General features: G+C 39.3%; 1 protein-coding gene across 3 annotated transcripts in view; it reads left to right on the top strand.

Moving 5' to 3' along the window:
• GSK3B (glycogen synthase kinase 3 beta) overlaps positions 1–20,796 on the top strand; it is a 292,562-nt gene that overhangs the window by 73,205 nt on the left and 198,561 nt on the right. For all 3 annotated transcript variants that reach the window (XM_049877389.1, XM_049877373.1, XM_049877381.1), the window contains exon 2: positions 18,599–18,792. In XM_049877389.1, the coding sequence (XP_049733346.1) occupies positions 18,599–18,792 (194 nt within the window). The remainder of the gene's footprint in view (positions 1–18,598; positions 18,793–20,796) is intronic.

Here is a 20,796-nt window from a genome sequence, read left to right as displayed (position 1 = left end):
GAACAACCCCACAGGGTTTCCAAGGCTGTATGTAAATCATCACAGCAGACTGTCACATCTTCTGTGGAGCTGGCTGGTGGGTTTGAACCGCTGACCTTTTGGTTAGTGCTGAGTGTTACCCACTGCACTACCAGGGCTCCTTTAATTGCCGTGGAATAATACAAGTTTAAAGGGGTGGGGAGAAAGTATAATGTGAATGACTTCTGATGTGGGACAGAGAAGACATAGATAAAGTGTGCTGGGTTAGAGTTCTCTGTGTTGGTCAGAAAGTGGTGCTGAATAGCTTTGAAAACTGTTTAGAACTGGAAAGAGGAGCAATGTACTTTCAGTATTTATATTGGTGTTTAAATTAGTATTTCAGAGTTGGTTTTTCCAGACTTGGGACAGCAACCACCACTCACAATATTTAAATAATTTTATATACATTTGGGGTATTTTTTTCTTTAATAAATTTCATTATTATTATCAAGCTAATATACCGTTATCCTTGAACTTATAAAAAGTAAAATGTTGTAGGTTAGCCATATCAAACGGGATTTTAAAACCACTGTGTGACGTGGAAGAATTTAGTCTTTTTTATATTCATTATTTATTGATTAGAAAAATCATGCTTCCCTGTGTTTTCGGTCTTCAACGTGTTTCTTATTTAGAATAAACTAGTTCAAAAAAATAAATAAGAAGCAGGAAGTGTTTTTTCTGTGCCTGCAAAAGTCGCAGCGGCAGTTAAGCATTGGATTGTTAGTTTGTATTCTGTTACATCTGTTCAAGTGCTTTAAATGTTGGAATCGATGTACTGATTTGGTTTTCCTCAGGGGAGCTCCATCCAGCAAGCCCTTTACTCATCTCAGGTGATTTGTCTCTCAGGTAGCCATATCAGGCAAAATGAAACAATTTTAAATTAAAAGGGATTTTTGCAGTTTCTATTAAAAGGTACAAAGACTATTATTTAAATATGTTGTTAGATTGGGCTGAGTTATTTTTATGAATTTATTTTGGAGTATAAATGGCTCTATTTACTTCCATTTTTATAGGCATCGGAAAGTGTACTAACCTGGGGAGTAGATGACTGGGTTGTAATTTTGAATGTTCCTGTATAACTTTGAGCAATTTGACTTGCCTTTTGAGCTTCACTTCCCTCCTCCCGGATTGAGTATTATTTCTACCTCCCTGATAGGATGATTGCCTGGATGATTTGAGATAATGTATATAAATGTGTTTTGTAAACTGTAACGTGCACCCACAAAAGTTGTTTGTGATGATGTGTATTGATCAGGGTTGGTCCTAGGGAAAATTGTCAAATAGGTGATTTTGTCTTTGAGTTCTCGTTACAGTGTCTGAGTGACTTAACCCTTTTGAGAGGTGATTACAGGATTCTGTGCCATCTTGGAGGATGAATTAGAGTGACTTTCAGACTTCAGGTATTTTCCAAAATATAGTGGAAGCTTGTAGGAATTTGATCATTCATGAATGAAGAAGTATTTTACAGCCTTCTATGTGCATCGGTGTCAAACGGGGTAACAGCAGTGCCCGTGCAGTACCTGCGACTGCTCCCTTCATGGGTCAGATACTGTTGGTAAACGGCTGCTGGTGAAGCATGTTTGATCCGTCTGGAGTAAGCAGTAGTCTTCTGGGGGAGACAGATCTTCCGTGTCCCTTGACTCTCCCCAGCACCAAAGTTTAGCAGCAATTTTTAGTTTAATAACCTCTACTTTAAAATGTACGTGCATTTTCATGCTGCGATATGGGAAAAGTAATTTGAATCTAGGAATGAGGATAACTTTGGTGCAAACTTCAGAGGGAAGCAGGATTGAGTGAGCTGTTACCTTGGGAGGTTTTGAGTTGGCATATGACAATATGGTAGCCTCTCTCCTTAGAAATTTAAGTGTGCTGTCCACTGCCACTCCCCCACAAACCCTAAATTGCATATTGTATAAATCTAGTGGATAGCCGTGTTTAAGACTTAAGAGTCTAGTGTAAATTCCTAAAAGCCAAAGCTTTTTATACAGATGCTGCAAGCCTGTTAGACTTTCATGGGAAAATAAACCTGTTTCTAAAATACATTTTGAAATTATTTCAAGTGAACTCTTTTTTCATTTTAAGTTTGGTTTGATCTTATTCCAGTTCAGTGGAATTAGAAAAAAGGAAAATATGCTTGATTCTAGCTCACTATTCATGAGTAAAGTAATACGCAAGTTCAGAGTGTTGAAAATTAGCATGGTTCATTCTGACTTTTGGTTTAAAGTAAAATTTGGATTTGAAGAGGTGATCAAAAAAAATGAGTCATTTAAAATTAGTTCAGAAAGAGTTTGAATATTGTACAGTAAAAATTCGAGTAGTTACTAGAGAACAGAAACTCTTGTAAAATATTTGAAATTTTCAGTTTTGCTGAAAACTGAAGGATGATTTTAGGACCTGAGCACCTGTGTGTTATCTTTATGCTGTTGTTGGTTGCCTTTAGCAGTTGAAGTTGGCTTCGACTCATGGTGATCCCGTGTACAACAGAATGAAACATTGCCTTGGCCCTGTGTCGTCTTCACAGTCATTGGTATGCTTGAGTTCATTGTTGGGCCACTGTGTATTTTGAGTGTCTTCCAACCTAGAGGGTCATTTCCAAGCACTATATCAGACAATACTCTGTTGTGATTCATAGTTTTTGGAAGTTGATCACCAGGCATGTCTTCCTGGTGTATTATAGTTCGGAAGCTCTGTTGAAACCCTGTCCACCATGAGTGACCTTGAAGGTCTTTGAAATACCAGTGACATGGCTTCCTGCATCATAGCAAGAGGCAAGCTACCACAGTATGAGAAACTGGTAGATGGGTGGTGGGCTATCTTTATGGGATGGCTTTAAGCAAAGTAATGTAATAGTGTAAATGGAGAGGTCTGAATCCTTTGGGTGCTCTTTATTGAAAAGGTTACATTAGGCAAATTATCAAACCTTGTCCAACGCTTTAGGATTTCCCGTTCGTTGTGTCACAGGCTGTTCTTTCTCAAGGTGTAGTAGCTGGATCTGTGTAAGAATCATTTGGAGATGGTTATTAAAAATGCAGTTTTCTAGGCCCAACAGCAGACGTACTGAGTCCTTCTCGGCGGCGGGGGGAGTTGTTCTAGAATCTTAGATTAATAAACTTCCCCAGTTGATTCTCATGCCTGCTGTGAGTGGTGCTTGCAAACTGTGAAAAAAATACTCAAATGTAAGGAATATACTTGCATATACATTGTTATAAATGGAACTTCAGACCTCAGAGACGTTGACTCCATGTGTACAGTAAATCTTTCATTCTGCTTTCCTGTTTGTAGAGGCCTTTTCATGTGTGTGTCACCAGGGGTTTGTGTCTGACCTATGGCAAGCGCAGGAAGAAGCAAAAGCACCGCTCACATTTATAACAGGCAGTCAGTTCCCAAACCCTAACAGTTCTTCTGCTTGAATGGTTCTTATGTAAATTCAGCAGCAAACATTTGCTGAGCTGCCTGCTTTGTGCTGAATCCTGTGCTCATCAGCACCAGGGAAATGTAAAGGATTCAGGTAATGTCTGGCTTTCCTGAGAATTCTTCTACAAGTGAGGAGGTCAGATTCTTAAGGCTTGTAGAACATTGTGATAAGCAATGTAGTGTATCGTGGTAAAAGAGTATAGCCGAGAAGCTGTAACTTACTGAGTGCTTACTATGTGGCACGCACTTAAAAAAGGTATTCAGGTTTAACCGTCACAGCAGACCTCTAAAGGAGCAGCTATTTCTATTTTATAGATATTTGCTGGTAGAGTGGGAGCCTTGACGGTGGCAGTGGTTAAGCACTTGATTGCTAACTGGAAGGTCTGTGGTTCGAACCCACCAATTGCCCTGTGGGAGAAAGATGTGGCAGTTGGCTTCTGTAAAAACGTACAGCCTTGGGAACCCTATGGGCACTTCTCCTCTGTCCCGTAGGGTCGTAGGATCTCTGTGAGTCAGAACTGCCTCAAAGGCAATGGTTTTTTCTTTCTTTTTAAAGTGGTAGAATATGTGATTCAAACCTTCGTGTAATTTCACATCCTGTATTCTTTCCGTTGTACCATTATGCCTCTAACGATAAAAACTTGACTGATTTATTTTTTTAAAGGGAATTTTATAGTTCTTCAAAACTGATGCTTATTCACCCCACTGGCATGTTATTTTCATGTGGTTGAAAACGTGGTGGTGTTGGGCTGACAAGGACTTTGGAGTCTTTTCTGTCTTCTCCAGCTTCTACCGCCTTGTATTTTCCTTTCCAGTTCTAGAAGTGTAATACCCAGACAAACATCTCCAAAAAAGATCGCCTGTGCGACTTGTCCATTTTTTTTCCTCTTCTTTTGTGTACTCTTTTTGCCCCCAGAGAAGATTTAGTAATTCTGTTTGTTTTTCCCAGTCCCTTAGATGGTATTAGGTAGAGATGAATGGGGTCTGAGGGAAGAGGCTCTGTTAGAACAATTTTCATCCATCGAGGTTACATAGAAATTTCTCTGAAAATTTTTTGATGCCGTAGAGCTGGTTCGACTGATGCAGCTGCGTGGGTGCCCTTCCCTCTGTTTCTGCACACGTGCACTTGGTCCAGGGCACATGAGCCGGCGGTCGAACCGTCTTGATAGAGCTTCCTCACACTTGGTCCAGGGCACGCGAGCCGGCGGTCGAACCCTCTTGATAGAGCTTCCTTGTCATAGGACAGTGCTCCTGTTTCATAGCAAGAGTAAGCTCATTTTAGAATTGGTCAAACTCTGATTCTTCGGCCATCCGCTCCTTACTTTTCATTTCCTTTTCTAATTAACTTTTCCATTGTTTTCATATTTCTAAGCAGCATCGTTTATTTTGGCAGAATGTCTTGCATTAATGGAAGTTACCTTAGCCAGTTGGCTTAGGATAAAGAGTTGGTCGAGATTTGATTAAAAACCTGAAAATTGACAGTGGCCAGTGTTTCCCCTTCTGATGATCTTTTTTTTTTCTTTCAGCTTTTTTTTTTTTTTTTATTGTGCCTTAAGTGAATGTTTACAGCTCAAGTTAGTTTCTCATACAAAAATTTATATGCACATTGTTATGTGACCCTAGCTGCTCTCCCTATAACGTGGACAGCACACTCCTTCTTTCCACCCCAGGTTTCCTGTACATATTCAACCAGCTCCCATCCCTTTCTGCCTTCTCATCTCTCCTCCGGACAGGAGCTGCCCATTTACTCTCATGTATCTACATGAGCTAAGAAGCACTCTCTTCTCGAGTATCATTTTATGTCTTATAGTCCAGTCTAATCTTTGTCTGAAGAGTTGCTTTCGGGTATGGTTTTAGTTCCGCGTTAACAAAGAGTCCGGGAGCCATGTCTTCTGGGGTTCCTCCAGTCTCAGTCAGACCATTAAGTCTGGTCTTTTTACTAGAAATTTGAGTTCTGCACCTCACTTTTCTCCTGCTCGGTCAGGGCCTCTCTGTTGTGTTCCCTGTCAGGGCCGTCATTGGTGGTAGTTGGGCACCATCTAGTTCTTCTGGTCTCAGGCTGATGGAGCTCTGGTTTATGTGGCCCCTTCTGTCTCTTGGGCTAATATTTTCCCTGTGTCTTTGGTGTTCTTCATTCTCCTTTGCTCCACGTGGGTTGGGACCAACTGATGCATTTTAGATGGCCGCTTGCTAGTTTTTAAGACCCCAGATGGCACTCACCAAAGTGGGATGCAGAACATTTTCTTAATAAACTTTGATATGCCATGACCTAGATGTCCCCTAAAACTATGGTTCCCAGACCCTCACCCCTATTACTCTGTCCCTTGAAGTGTTTGGTTGTATTCCAGAAACTTCTTTGCTTTTGGTTTGGTCCAGTTGTGCTGACTTCCCCTATATTGTGTGTTGTCCTTCCCTTCACCTAAGATAATTCTTGTCTACTATCTGGTTAGTGAGTACCCCTCTCCCTCCCTCCCCACCCTCGTAAGCATCAAAGAATGTTTTCTTCTGTGTTTAAAACCTTTTCTTGAGTTCTTACAATAGTGGTCTCATAAAATATTTGTCCTTTTATGACTAATTTCGCTCAGCATAATGCCTTCCAGACTCATCTGTGTTATGAGATGTTTCTCAGATCGTTGTTCTTTATCGTTGTGTAGTATTCCATTGTGTGAATATACCATAATTTGTTTATCCATTCATCCATTGTTGACACCTAGGTTGTTTCCATCTTTTTGCTATTGTGAACATTGCTGCAGTGAACATGGGTGTGCATATATCTATTCGTGTGACGACTCTTCTTTCTCTAGGGTATGTTCCAAGGAGTGGGATTGCTGAATCATATGGTATTTCTATTTCTAGCTTTTTGCCAAATGGATTTCCAAGGTGGTTGTACCATTTTACATTCCCACGAGCATTACAGTCTCTCCACAACCTCACCAACATTTATCGTTTTGTGTTTTTTGGATTAATGCTAGCCTTGTTGGGATGAGATGGTATCTCATTGTAGTTTTGATTTGCATTTCTTTAATGGCGAATGGTTGCGAGCATTTCCTCATGCATCTGTTAGCTGCCCGAATGTCTGCTTTGGTGAAGTGCCTGTTCATATCCTTTGCCCATTTTTTATTGGGTTATTTTATTTGTCTTTTCGTTCTCGAGGTTTTACAGTATCTTATAGATTTTAGAGATTAGACCCTGATCGGATATGTCATAGCAAAATTTTTTTTCCCAGTCTGTTGGTTTTCATTTCACTCTTTCAGTGAACTCTTGATGAGTATAAGTGTTTGATTTTTAGGAGCTCCCAGTTATCTAGTTTCTCTTCTGTGTTTGTGCATTGTTAGTAATGTTTTGTATTCTGTTTATGCCATGTATTAGGGCTCCTAGCATTGTCCCTACCATTTCTTCCATGATCTTTATCATTTTAGATTTAATATTTAGGCCCTTGATACATTTTGAGTTAGTTTTTTGTGCATGATGTGAGGTTTTTTTTTTTTGTAGATGGGTATCCAGTTATGCCAGCATCATTTGTTAAAGAGACTGTCTTTTCCCCGTTTAGTGGACTTTGGGCCTTTGTCCAGTATCATTTGCTCATAGGTGGCTGAGTTTATGTCTGGATTCTCAATTCTGTTCCATTGGTCTATGTATCTGTTGTTGTACCAGTGCCAGGCTGTTTTGACTACTGTGGTGGTATAATAGGTTCCAAAATCAAGTAGTGCGAGGCCTCCCACTTTGTTGTTCTTCTTCAGTAATGCTTTACTTCTCTGGGGCCTCTACCTTTTTCATATGAAGTTGTTGATTTGTTTTTCCATCTCATTAAAAAATGCCATTGGAATTTGGATTGGGATTGCATTGTATCTGTAGATTGCTTTGGGTGAGATCGACATTTTCACAATATCAAGTCTTCCTATCCATGAGCAAGGTATGTTTTCCCACTTATGTAGGTCCCCTTTCCTTTCTTGCAGTAGTGTCTGGTAGCTTTCTTTGTATAGGTCTTTTACATCCCTGGTTAGGTTTATTTCTAAGTGTTTTATCTTCTTGGGGGCTATTGTAAATGGTATTGATTTGGTGATCTCCTCTTCGAAGTTCTCTTTGTTGGTGTAGAAGAATCCAACTGATTTTTGTATGTTTATCTCCTGTGCTAAAATCTTCTGTTAGTTCCAGTAGTTTTCTTGTGGATTCTTTGGGGTTTTCTGTGTATAAGATCATGTCATCTGCAAATAGAGATACTTTTACTTCTTCCTTACCAATTTGGATGCCTTTTATTTCTTTTTCTAGTCTAATTGCCCTTCTGACGATCTTAATTATGCTTGAAAATAAGGTGCTTTTTTTTTTTTGAGTAATTTATGTAATTGTTTTTTTCAGTAGAGTGTTTACCTTTTTGCTATTAAAAGTCCTTAAAACATAGCTGATTGTTATTTCTCTTTGTGATAAGTGGTGCTATTTTTCCTACAGATATTACTGTTAAGTGGAATACGTGCTGAAAATGCTTTGTATCTCAATGTAGTCCTGGATGACTGTGCTAGTTTCTCTTGGGCTTTTGTTGCAGACTTGTAACTTTCTGTTATTTCTACATGGAAACATTATTCTTGAGCTACAGGAGGATTTTATAGAGGCAGTCGTTACTGACTCAGTTCCCCACGGCGAGGTTACTGGAATATTTCTTGAATTATGGGGTGACTTTGCTTGATTTGCATTAGTGAAAAAGCCAAACCAGTTGCGATCAGGTCGATTCTGGCTCACACCGACACTGTGTGTTGCAGAGTAGAACTGCATGGCATAGTGTTTTCAAGGACCTGACCTTTCAGAAAATTGGCAGGCCTTTCTTTTGAGGCGTCTCTGGGTGGGTTTGAACCACTGACCTTTTAGTTAGCAGTCAGTCGCTTAACTGTGAGGCAAAGGGATTCCCATTGTGTATGCCCCATTAACATTCTCTAAAAGCCTCTCAGTGGAAGTGTCTCAGTTACTGTTTTTTCCCAGCTCTGAACCTTAAGAACTGGACTTCTCAGGAAAAGAAACATCATCCAGAACATGGAAAAGGAAGTAATACTCTGTGATTCTATGAAGCCAGCATGACTCTGATACCCAAACCAGGCAAAGATACCACTAAAAAAGAGAATTACAGACCAGTATCTCTCATGAGTATAAGTGCAAATATTCTCAACAAAATTCTAACCAATAGAATTAAACAGCATATTTAAGAAAAAACAAACCAAAAAAAAAAAAAACACATCATGACCAAGAGGTGTGCAAGGATGATGTAACATTAGAAAGTCATTCACCATAACCCACCACATAAATAAAGAACAAGAATCACATGATCATCTCAGTTGATGTAGAAAAGACATTTGGTAAAGTTCAACACCCATTTTTGATTTTAAAAAACTCTCAGCAAATTAGGACTAAAAGGGAAAATCCTCAACATAATTAAGGGTATCTACACAAAACCAACAGTGAACATTATTCTCAGTGGAGAGAGACTGAAAACATTCTCCTTGAGAACGCCACTCTTAATATTGTACTGGAAGTCCTAGCTAGAGCAGTATGGCAAGAAAGGGAAATAAAGGGCATGCAAATTGTTAAGGAAGAAATAAAACTATCGCATTCGCAGATGATATGATCATTTACATAGAAAATGCCAGAAACTCTGCAAGAACACTACTGGAACTAAGAGAAGAGTTCTAGTGAAGTGGCAGGCTACAAGATCAGCATTCAAAAATCCATTGAATTCTTCTGTGCCGACAAAAAACTCCAGAGAGGAAGTCAGGAAAACAATATCATTTATGATAGCCCTCAAAAAGATAAAATACTTAGGAATAAATCTAACTAGAGACTTAAAAGACTTATACAGAGAAAACTATAAAATACGACTGCAAGAAACCAAAATAGACCTACAGAAATGGACAAACATATAATTCTCATGGATGGGAAGACTTGATATTGTGAAAATGTCAGTACTATCCAAAGTGATCTACAGATAAGATACAGTCTTGATCCAGATCCCAGAAATGTTCTTCAATGAGATGGAAAAAGTAATCACCGACTTTATATGGAAAGGAAAGAGACCCTAGATAAGCAGAGTATTTTTGAAGAAGAAGAATAAAGTAGGCAGCCTCGCACGTCCTGATCTCAGAAACTACTACATAGCCATGGTAGTCAAAACAGCCTGGTACTGGTACAACAACAGACACGTAGATCAATCGAACAGAATTGAGAACACAGAATTAAATCCGTCCACCTATAGATACCTGATACTTGCCAAAAGGTTGAAGTTCATTAAATGGGGAAGAGAAAGCATCTTTAACAAATGGTGGTGGCAGAATTGGATATCCTCATACCATATACAAAAACTAACTCAAAAGGGATCAAAGACCTAAATGTAAAACCTAAAACTATAAAGATGATGGAAGAAAAAATATGGAGAATGCCAGGGTCCCTAATATATGGCGTAAATAGAATACCAGACATAATTAAAAGTGTACAAATAGCCAAAGGTAAAGTAGATAACTGAGATCTCGTAAAAATTATACACTTGTGCTCTTCAAAAGACTTCACCAAAAGAGTAAAAAGAGAACTTACAGATTGGGAAATAATTTTTGGCTATAACATATCCAGTAAGGGCCTAATCTCTAAAATTTATAGAAAACATCAACACTTTAGCAACAAAAAAGACAACCCAATTAAAAAATTGGCAAAAAAAAAAAAAAACATGAAAAGACACTTGACGAAAGAAAACGTTCAGGCGACCAACAGCTCATGATGAAATACTTGGGATCGTTAGCCATAGTCATTAACAAACCAAACCTGTTGCCGTCAAGTGGATTCTGAGTCATAGCGACCCTATAGAGAGATGCAAATCAAAATTACAATGAAGGTAACCATCTCACCCTGGCAATAATGGCACTGATAAAAAAAGTAGAAAAAAAAAAGGAACAAATGTTGATGAGGTTGTGAGAAGATTGGAACTCTTAAACGTTGCTGGTGGGAATGTAAAATGGTACAACCACAGTGGAAAATGGTATGGTGCTTCCTAAAAATCCAGAAATAGAAATACCATATGATCCAGCAATCCCACTTCTAGGTATATATCCTAGAGAAATAAGAGCCATCACACGAATAGACATATGCACACCCACGTTCATTGCAGCAGTATTCACAATAGTAAAAAGATGGAAACAACCTAAGTGTCATCAGCAGGTGAATAGATAAAATGTGGTACATACTCAGTGGCATACTACACAGCCATAAAGAGTAATGATGAATCTGTGAAACATCTCACAGCATGGTTGAATCTGGAGGACAGTATGGTGAGTGAAATAATTCACAAATATTGTATGGCACCAGTACTATAGTCAACAAAAGGTTTTCACACAGAAAAACATTTTTTGATGATTATCAGAGATGGAAGTGGGAGGGAGAGAAAAATCACTAACTGCTGAAGAGTAGACACATACTAAGTCTGGTGAAGGGAAAAGCAGTATACAGTATAGGGGGAGCGAATGCAACATGACCAAGGCAAAGGAAGAAACTGAGAGGCCCACAAGATTGAAAAGTACACGACGGTAAATACTATAACATCCGCAATCCTGCAACAACAGTAACAACAAACACTAATTTATGAGTGGATACGTAGGTAGATATGTATGCTGAGTAGATACGGGAGGGTGTATGGGGGTACACCCAAGTGCATATATAGGTTTGGCTGTGGACATTTCTGTATGCATATTTGTATGTCCAATATGTATATTCATATATATAATAGAGCACACAGGGGGCACAGTCATGGAAACATAGTAGACATAACCAAGCACCTAGAGAGACTGAGTTACTGGGCTTGAAGGTTAAGGACTGTAGTCTTAGGGAACATCTAAGTCAATTGGCATATAATGGTTCATAAAGGCAGTGTTCTGCATCCTACTTTGGTGAGTAGTGTCTGAGGTCTTAAAAGTTTGTGAGCAGCCACCTAAGATACAACTATTCATCTCTTTCTGTCCAGAGCAAAGGAGAGTGAAGAAAACCAAAGGCTCAAGGAAACAATTACTGTAAAGGACTAATGGACCATGGGAATCACAACCCCACTAGCCTGAGACCAAAGGAACTAGATGGTACCCAGCTACCACTACTGACTGCTCTGGGCAGGATCACAAATAGAAGGTCCAGGTTAGAGTGGAAAAAAAAAGTAGAACAAAATTCAGATTCATAGACCGGATTTACTGCTCCGAGAGAGACTGGAGGAACCCCCAAGAGTATGGCCCTTAGATACCCTTCTAACTTGGAACGAAAGCCATTCCCTGAGATCACCTTTCAGCCAAATTATACGCAAGCCTATAAGATAAACGATAACACTTTTGAGGAAAGTGCTCCTTACAACAGTCATCAATATGACACCAGAAGGGCAACATCTGCCCAAAAGCAAAGATGAAAAGGTAGTAAGGGGCAGGAAAACCGGAGGAATGCAAACGGGGAACCCAGGCTGGTAACATAGAGAGTACTGACACCTTACAGGGATTGCAGCCAATGTCTCAGAACAATTTGTGTATAAACTGTGGAGTGGGAAACTAATTTGCTTTGTAAATCTTCACCTAAAGTACAATTAAAAAGAAGAAACATCAAGTTACATAGCTAAAGTATGTTGAACTTTGACATTTGTCATTCATATAAGTTAGAATGTCAGTGTTAGACACCCCAAAACACTCAAACATGCGTGAAGTGACCTTTAGGTTTTGGGATGTTCACACTTTGGATGTGGATCGTGCCATATTGTTGCATTTGTTCATCTCAGGATTGATTGGAGGTGAGTAGTGACTTCAGAAAAGTTCAAAAGTGTGACTACAAGGTGTTGCTCACAGGTACAAACCTGTTTGTGAGATTGAAAGCTGGGGTGCATGGATCATTTTGGGAGATGCCTAAACTTGCTAAGGCTTTTGTAAAAATAGTATTCTCTATTTAACAGCCTTCCGTAGAAAGTGGTTGTTCTATGGTACATCATCTTTTCATTGCTCTGTGAAGCATCTGTTGTCGTTTATGTGCTAAAGATTGACCTATTTGTGGTAAAGGGTAGGGAATTTATTTCTATGTTATAACTGTAGCAGGAAATTCATACTTCTTGAATGGATTCTGATTACAGCAGAGGGTCCCAGAAGTCATCTGGCCAGAGGGGGCGTGGAGACGAGCTGCTCCCACTGCTCTGCTCTTGTTTGCTCTGCTCTGCACCTGAGAGACGGGTGCTTTTTGAAGATCAGTGTTGTTGTAATGGCTGGTGTTGTATAGTTAGTATGAGACTCACTGCACTGTACCATGTAGTCTGAGAAGTTTAGCATTGGGCAAAGTGGTAACATTTTTTTTAGGAGGCAGATTTGTTATATATTTCTAGCTTTTCGTGAGGATTTTGGTCTCTTGGAAGCAGTACTTAATATGCTGCTCTATTGCTACAGCCCAAAGTTACGCAATTTGTAGTAGCAAATGTTAAATTGTTCAGATGTCACAGACTAAATTATTTTAAATTTTTGTTTTTCTTAGGGTTTTGCTTTGGGATAATTTCAAAGCCTGTTATTGCCAAAGTATATTTGGAAATAGCTTTTTGCTATTAGTAAGTGAATAGTTGAGGCCTAAAAACGGTAAAAAGATTGTTCATTTGTTCTCTTATTTCCTGTTATCCCGAAGCTGATCTCTTCATATTGTATTGTCAGAAACGTTATCTGCTTTGTGGAGGGTAAATAGCATAGGAAGTTAGTCTTTAGCAGTAGTAGCAAAGTTGTAAAATACAGTAGAGGCAGCATGAAGCAAGGAATAGAGTTCTGCCACTTAAAGCTTTAGCCTTCCTTTCCTGTACCTTTGCAGAGTGGAAATAATAATAGACTCCTCCATTAATTGCAAGTATTAGATTAGGGGAAGCAGTGAATGGGGAAGTACTTTGTAAACTGGACTTTTATACGGCTGTTATTTTATTGCTAAGTCAGGGGGTAGCAGTGCCGAATGACGACGTGCTTTTCCTTGGCGTACTAGCTGCTAAGTGCCCTGTAGCACTCTTGATGCCAAGTCATTCCTGGTATTATCCTGCCATTCTTTAGAGCTCTGCTTTTTCAGCTCTCCGATGGAGAGCAGTCTGAAGAGTTTAGATTTCTGAATAAAAGGATTCTTGAGGCTGAAAGCCTGAGAGCTGTTGTTCCTAGTATGTCTGCAAGTTTCATGTTAGTAAGGAATCTAGCCCCTTATAGTTCTAAGCAGTTGCTCTTACTACTAGAGAGAGAATGGAGCAAATCCTTTAATTTCTACTAAGATATTAAGTCTTTTTTTTCTAAATGTACAAGGGGATAAAAGGATGTCCTTGTCTACATCCAATCTCAGTTTAAAATTTAGAGGCCTCTAGAGTGTCTTTCATAGGTATAGCATGTTTATCTATCTGCTCTGCTTTTAATGTTTTAACGGAATTACCTCATTTGTGCTTTTTCCAGTTCGCGAACTATGAGGCTGAGATCCTTTTTCCCAGGTTTAGTAGTTGGGGGAGGATATGGAAATTTCAGGATTGTAGTGGATATCTTTCATAGCTGGCTTTCGAATCCCTGAAATCATTTTTCTTGAAGTGTGAATTTTTGTGTTTTTTTGAGAAGTGCAATCTGAGGAGACAAGTAGGGAAAGTCATTAGAAATGGTTATATTGCTTTAATTCTCTTATTGGAACAATTACAAAGCCATCTCTCCTGTTCCCTTCATTGAAATTTGACCATATAATAGAAAGCATAATTTTTGGTTGTACCCTAGACAGTTTGTTTCTAATTGACATTGTGGGGTAGAGCAGCCATTCTTAAAATCTGTTTATTTACCCCAATTTAAAAATAACAGTGGTTTTCTTTGTGACTTAGACTTGTGAGATTTTACGGGCACATTGTTCAATGGAATTATTAGTTCAGAGTTTTTTAAATCATTTTTTTTTTTGTGATATGGTTTGACTTGAATGGTCTAGGGAAGAGGCAAACTGTTTGAAATCAGTTCTGCTCTTTATTTTCTTTTAGACAACCTTGGATTTTAATCTTTCTGGGTCTAACCTTTTTGGGTCTCTTCCTTTAGAATTTAAGTTTCAAAGACTGTAATTCTGTCTTCAAGAGCCCTAAGACACAGGTAGAGATAGGTTTATTTTACAAATGAAGAAGATAACTTATGGTAGGATTTATTAAAACAACAACAGCAAAAAAACACATTGCCTTTGAGTTGATTCCAACTCTTACGGACCCTGTAGGACAGAGTAGAACTGCCCCATGGGGTTTCCATGGAACAGCTGGTAAAGTCAAACTGCTGACCTTTTGGTTACCAACTGAGCTCTTAACCACTGAGCTACCTGGGATCCAGGGTTTATAGTCAGCCTAAAAAGGTGTAGTTAAGATTAACATGGGCTCATCCTGAGACCAGAAGAACTAGATGGTGCCCGGCCACAACCGATGACTGCCGTGACAGGGAGGACAACAGAGAACCCCTGAGGGAGCAGGAAATCAGTGGGATGCAGACCCCAAATTCTCATAAAAAGACCAGACTTAATGGTCTGACTGAGACTAGAGGAATCCCGGCGGTCATGGTCCCCAAACCTTCTGCTGGCCCAGGACAGGAACCATTCCCGAAGACAACTCATCAGACATGGAAGGGACTGGACAATGGGTTGGAGAGAGATGTTGATGAGGAGTGAGCTACTTGTATCAGGTGGACACTTGAGACTGTGTTGGTGTCTCCTGTCTGGAGGGGAGATGGGAAGGTAGAGAGGGTTAGGAACTGGCAAAATTGTCACAAAAGGAGAGACTGGAAGGAGGGAGAGGGCTGACTCATTAGGGGGAGAGTAAGTGGGAGTATGGAGTAAGGCGTATATAAGCTTATATGTGACAGACTGACTTGATTTGTAAACTTTCACTGAAAGCACAATAAAAATTACTAAAAAAAAAAAAGATTAACAAGGGCAAAACTGAAAGTAAAAAGGATAGTTTTTGGGGGGTAAATCACAATAATTTAGAGCTCAGATTAGATTAATATAGATTTTTAGCAGATATATTTAAGGTTTATTTTTACTGGCAGGTGAAATGTGAAGGCGGCATTTGAAAGTATTGAAAACTGCTGTACATGCAATTGGCTTGTCCTGGGGTGTGTGTGTAATACTGTTGTAAATAAAAATGATGGTGTTAACACCACTGCCAAAAGAAAGAACAAATCAGTCTTAGAAGAAACACAACCAGATCGTTCCTTAGAAGTGAAGATGGCGAGACTTAGACTCATTTATTTTGGACACATCATCAGGAATGACTGCTCACTAGAAAAGAACATCATGTTTGATAAAGCAGAGAGCTAACCAAGACGAGGGAAATCCTCAGTGAGATGGATCGTCACAATAGCTACAACAGTGGAGTCAGACATAACGAGGATCATGAAGATGAAGATGGCACAGGACTGGGCAGTGCTTTGTTCTATTATGCATAAGGTAGCCATGAGTTGGAGTCAACTTGAGGGCAACTAACAACAGCAACAAGATTTGAGTTATTTCTACAAGTGGTGTTGGATTTGTGCTGATGAAATCGTATCTGTTTGTGTGTTTTACCTTGGAACTGAGGACATACATGTTCAAGATAGCTGGCACCATGATATAATATAATATAGGCTGGCTTTGGTGGTGCAGTGGTTAAAGCCCTCGGCTGCTAAGCGAGAGGTCATTGGTTCGAACCCACCAGCTGCCCCATGGCAGTCCGTAAAGATTTACAGCCTTGGAAACCCTGTGGGGCAGTTTTACTCTGTCCGATATGGTCTCCTGGAAACCCTGACGGCGTAGTGATTAAGTGCTATGGCTGCTAAGCAAAAGGTCAACAGTTTTAATCTACTAGGCGCTCCTTGGAAACTCTATGGGACAGTTCTACTCTGTCCTCTAGGGTCTCTATGAGTCAGAATCGACTTGACGGCAGTGGGTTTGGTTTTTTTGGTTTTATATGGTCTACTATGAGTCAGAATCAACTCAACGGCAATGAGTAGTTCATCTCGCAGTCTTATGTAGCAATCACTCATTGCTTTTGTATCCCTCAGGAAGGCTAGCAAGAGAGTTTTTTAAATCAGTTTCTCAGATACTGCCTGTTGGCTGTGGTCTATATTAATACTTCTTTGAAGTTAAATAAGTATAAATATTAGTTCATTCATTCTAGCAATTTACATTTGGTAGGGGAGATACATTCAAACTATTGGAAAATTAGATTGCTATATTTTTTATTTTTCTATGTGTGAGGTACAAATGAGTACTTCCTCGACTTGATGTCTAGAGTGAAATATATTATTCTGCCACCCTTTTCTTCATTAGGTTAGTACGAAATCAGCTAGTATTTTAAGAATAAAATTGACATAATGGGTGGGCAGCAGAGAAAAAAGTACAGTTCAGTCAGTGAGCTAAGGACTTCTTATACTGAGAATCATACAGTTTTAAATTTGTTAGGAAAGAGAAGCAGAATCATCATTGCTGTTTCAAAATGATTGTAGTCTCTGGAAAATGTTCTCAGATCACTGAAAGAACCATTTAAAGCTCTTTAAAATCAGGTGCTAGGTAGTGTAGTACAGTTTAGAATAAGTTAAGACTTCAGAAAACAAGATGATTGTGGACTATGCGTAGCCAGCATAGGAGGTGACTCTTGAGCTTGGATTGAAGAGAGTAAAATCTTTGAATTGTTACTGGGAGTGAGGAAAGGCAGAACAGGTAAGAAGTGGCCATGAATGAGCCGAGACCCTGGAGCCAGTAAGCTACTTGTGACTGAGGCTCAATTTAAAATGAATTTGATCTTTCTTTTAAGTTTTACATCTCTTACCCCCAAATTAATATTCTTTCTCTTGTTCCTTTTCCTCATTTGATCTTTTTCTGAGAGGTATTCCATTATTTTGTCAAAAAGAAATGATGTGGAGAAGCAAAAATTCAAACCCTTACCTTCCTAAGGGCAGAATGGTCTCAATAGAGTTGGCAGTTTAGACATTTTCAGTTGCATGTATTTTATTTACAAGTAAAATAAGGAGGCGTTCAGGAAAGAATTAGAGCCTTTAGAGTTGGACAGATAAGGATTCAAACTTGAGTGGGTTCACCATTCTCTGGGTGACCTTAGGAAAATTTAATGTGCTTCCTTTTAGCTTTAATACGGGAACAGTAGTACCTACTTCATTGTGTTGTTTTCATTACATGAAGTCTTATGTATAAACTGCTAAGCATGATGATGGGTCAGTGTTAGGTGCCATCCGACTCATAGCGACCCCATGTACAACAAAACACTTCCGGTCCTGCACCATCCTCACAGTCGTTACGCTTAAGCCCATTGTTGTAGCCACTATCTCAGTTCATCTCATTGAGGCTTTTCCTCTTTTTCCCTGGCCCCTTTGCTTTACCAAGCATGATGTCCTTCTTCAGGGACAGATCCTTCCCGATAACATGTCCAAAGTATGTGAGACGCAGTTTTGCCATCCTGGCTTCTAAAGAGCATTCTGGTTGCACTTCTTCCAAGACGGAATTGTTTGTTCTTTTGGCAGTCCGTGGTGTGTTCAGTGTGCTTCACCAGCACCACAGTCCAGAGGTGCCAGTTCTACTTCTGCCTTCCTTACTCATTGTCCAGCTGTCACATGCATATAAGGCACTTGACAGCACCATGGCTTGGGTCAAGTGCACCTTGGTCTTCAGGGTGACGTCTTTGCTTTTCAACACTTTAAAGAGATCTTTTGCAGCCGATTTGCCCAATGCAGTCTGTCTTTTGATTTTTTGACTGCTGCTTCCGTGGCTGTTGATTGTGGATCTAAGTAAAATGAAATCCTTGACTTCAGTCTTTTCTCCATTTATCATGATGTTACTCATATGTCCAGTTGTGAGTATTTTTGTTTTCTTTATGTTGAGGTGTAATCCATACTGAAGGCTGTGGTCTTCCATCTCCATCAGTAGGGGCCTGAAGTCCTCTTCACTTTGAGCACAGAGGTTTGTATCATCAGCATAACACAAGTTGTTAATGGGTCTGTAGCATGACTGCATTGATAGTAGTAAAAAAAAAAAAAATTTGTAATTGAAACAGTTACATGTGATGAACTAAGATGAGTATTTAAAAATAATTTAATAAAGAGTATAGTTCACTTTGTATATTAATTATTTACAGTTCTAATTTTTTGTTTGTTTTTTAATCCTTTACTTCCTTTAGGAGACAAGGATGGCAGTAAGGTGACCACAGTGGTGGCAACTCCTGGGCAGGGTCCAGACAGGCCGCAGGAAGTCAGCTATACAGACACTAAAGTGATTGGAAATGGGTCGTTTGGTGTGGTATATCAAGCCAAACTTTGTGATTCAGGAGAACTGGTTGCCATCAAGAAAGTATTGCAGGACAAAAGATTTAAGGTAAGACCTCCGTGATTTCATGTATTTTGTTGCTATCTTAATACAAGTAAGTGATTATCTTTCCAGTTGCTTCGTTTTGCTTTGCATTTCATTTGCTGTACAAATTTCTGTTAACTCAGCTACTATAGTGACTTTGTAAAAATGGCCAGTGTATTTTGTAAGATTTAGTAAAAACTGCAGTGCTATTTTGAAACCACTGCTTTTGCGATAGATATGTGTTGTGTGTAATACTGTGAAATGTAGATTAAAATTTCTTAATTTATACTTTAAAAAAGAGAACTCTTCCTTCCTTATGCCCCACTGGTGTAGGGGAACAGGAAAACACTGCTGGTAGCGTGTACGTATTTGATACAAGGACTGTGCCTGCCTTTCCAGAGAAATTTCCTTTGAATTTGTGATGTAATACCTCTTTTTCCCTCCATAACTGTCGTGTTTCTTTGCTATCTTCTTTTATTTCCTTTTGTTCTGCCCCTAAAAACCAGCAGTTCACAAGGTTCAGTTCTTGTCACTTACATCGACCCCTTAGGAGGTTCTGTGCACGGAAGTTTGGATGTCACCTCTTTTGTGGTATAGGGGAGAGAGTCAGGAGACCTGGGCTGTCATCAGGCTTTGCCATTACCAAGCCGTGCAGTCTTGGACACAATCCAGGGCTTACTTTGGTTTTCTTATCTCTAAGGTCCCATCCATGTATTCCCTTCTCCGCTCCTCTCATCCTTCCATCATTTTGAGAGCCTCCCGTGTGCTGGGAACTGTGCTAAATGTAAAGGATATAAAAATTAATAAGAGATGATCACTGCCCTGAAATAGTACACAATCTCGTGTTCATCTCTAGCATTATAAAGTTATAATTTTTTTTTAATTCTAAGGTTTTGTCTCCATTCCTCACCTCTGTCCCAAGTACTAGTCTCATGTTGCCTAATGCCCACTGAATGTTCTGTTGTTTCCTCAAATTTTCCTGTTGGCTTGTAGACCTTTGGATTTGCCTTTTCTTTCTAATGGCTTTATCATTGACCCTGTCATTGAAGCTGTTCTTCTCTTTCATCCTTTATATTCAGTCATTAGCAAAAAATTGAAAAAGACTTTTTCTTCTCTTGGTACCTTGTTGACCTAGCCCTTTTCCATTCTTATCACTACTGTTTTTTTATAGTCAGTCCCTTGTCATTATTTGGCTTAACCACCAGTAGGCCTCTGCCTCTGGTCTTCTCCCTTCCCATCCCTTTTGAATACAAACACTAGAATAATCTTCCCAGAGTTCTGCTTGGTCACGTTGTCCCTCTTACACACAAATCTTCTATGGTTCTCATAGTTTAGAAAATAAAACCTGCCCAGTTCAGTTGTACATTCAGTAGCTTCTATAGCTTGGCCTTACTCCAAATTTTCAGCTTTCCAAACCTTTTATGTCACTATGTGTGAAATATGTTGTTCTTTATGGTCTTTTATTCTGCTTCCCTTCTAGCACCCTTGTTTTCCTGCCATCTAAATCCTGTGCATATTTAAAGATCCAGGTCAAATTCTTCCTTTATGAAATTTCCCAGAAGATTCCCAGCTGGAGGGTCCCTCCCCCACTGTCTCCCCTCCAAAAAAACCCACAGGATCTTGCTTTTTGTCCTAGTTATCTAGTGTTGCCATAATATAAATATCCCAGTGGGTGGCTTTAAAGAACAGAATTTTTTTTTTCTCATGGTTTATGAGGGTAGAAGTCTGAATTCAGGGCATGGTTCTAAGGGGAGGGTCTTGTCTTCCTTTTTATTTTTATCTAATCTAGTTTCTAGTAGGTGCCAGCATTCCTTGAGGTTCCTGGGGCTTATCGATACATCTGTCTCACTCAGAAGTGATTAGGTTTAGGACTCACCCTACTCTGGTATGACCTCATTGATATAACAAAAGAAAACCCCTATTTCCAGACAGGGTCATATTTATAGGTATTAGGGATTGGGATTTTAACACATATTTTGGGGGAACACAATTCAATCCATACACTGTTTTAAATTTCTTGACCTCTTA

Source organism: Elephas maximus, chromosome 1 (genome assembly GCF_024166365.1).
Source record: "Elephas maximus indicus isolate mEleMax1 chromosome 1, mEleMax1 primary haplotype, whole genome shotgun sequence".
NCBI lineage: Eukaryota > Metazoa > Chordata > Mammalia > Proboscidea > Elephantidae > Elephas > Elephas maximus.
Note: the sequence above shows the minus strand (reverse complement) of the source record. Positions and strands in the feature narration are given on the sequence as shown.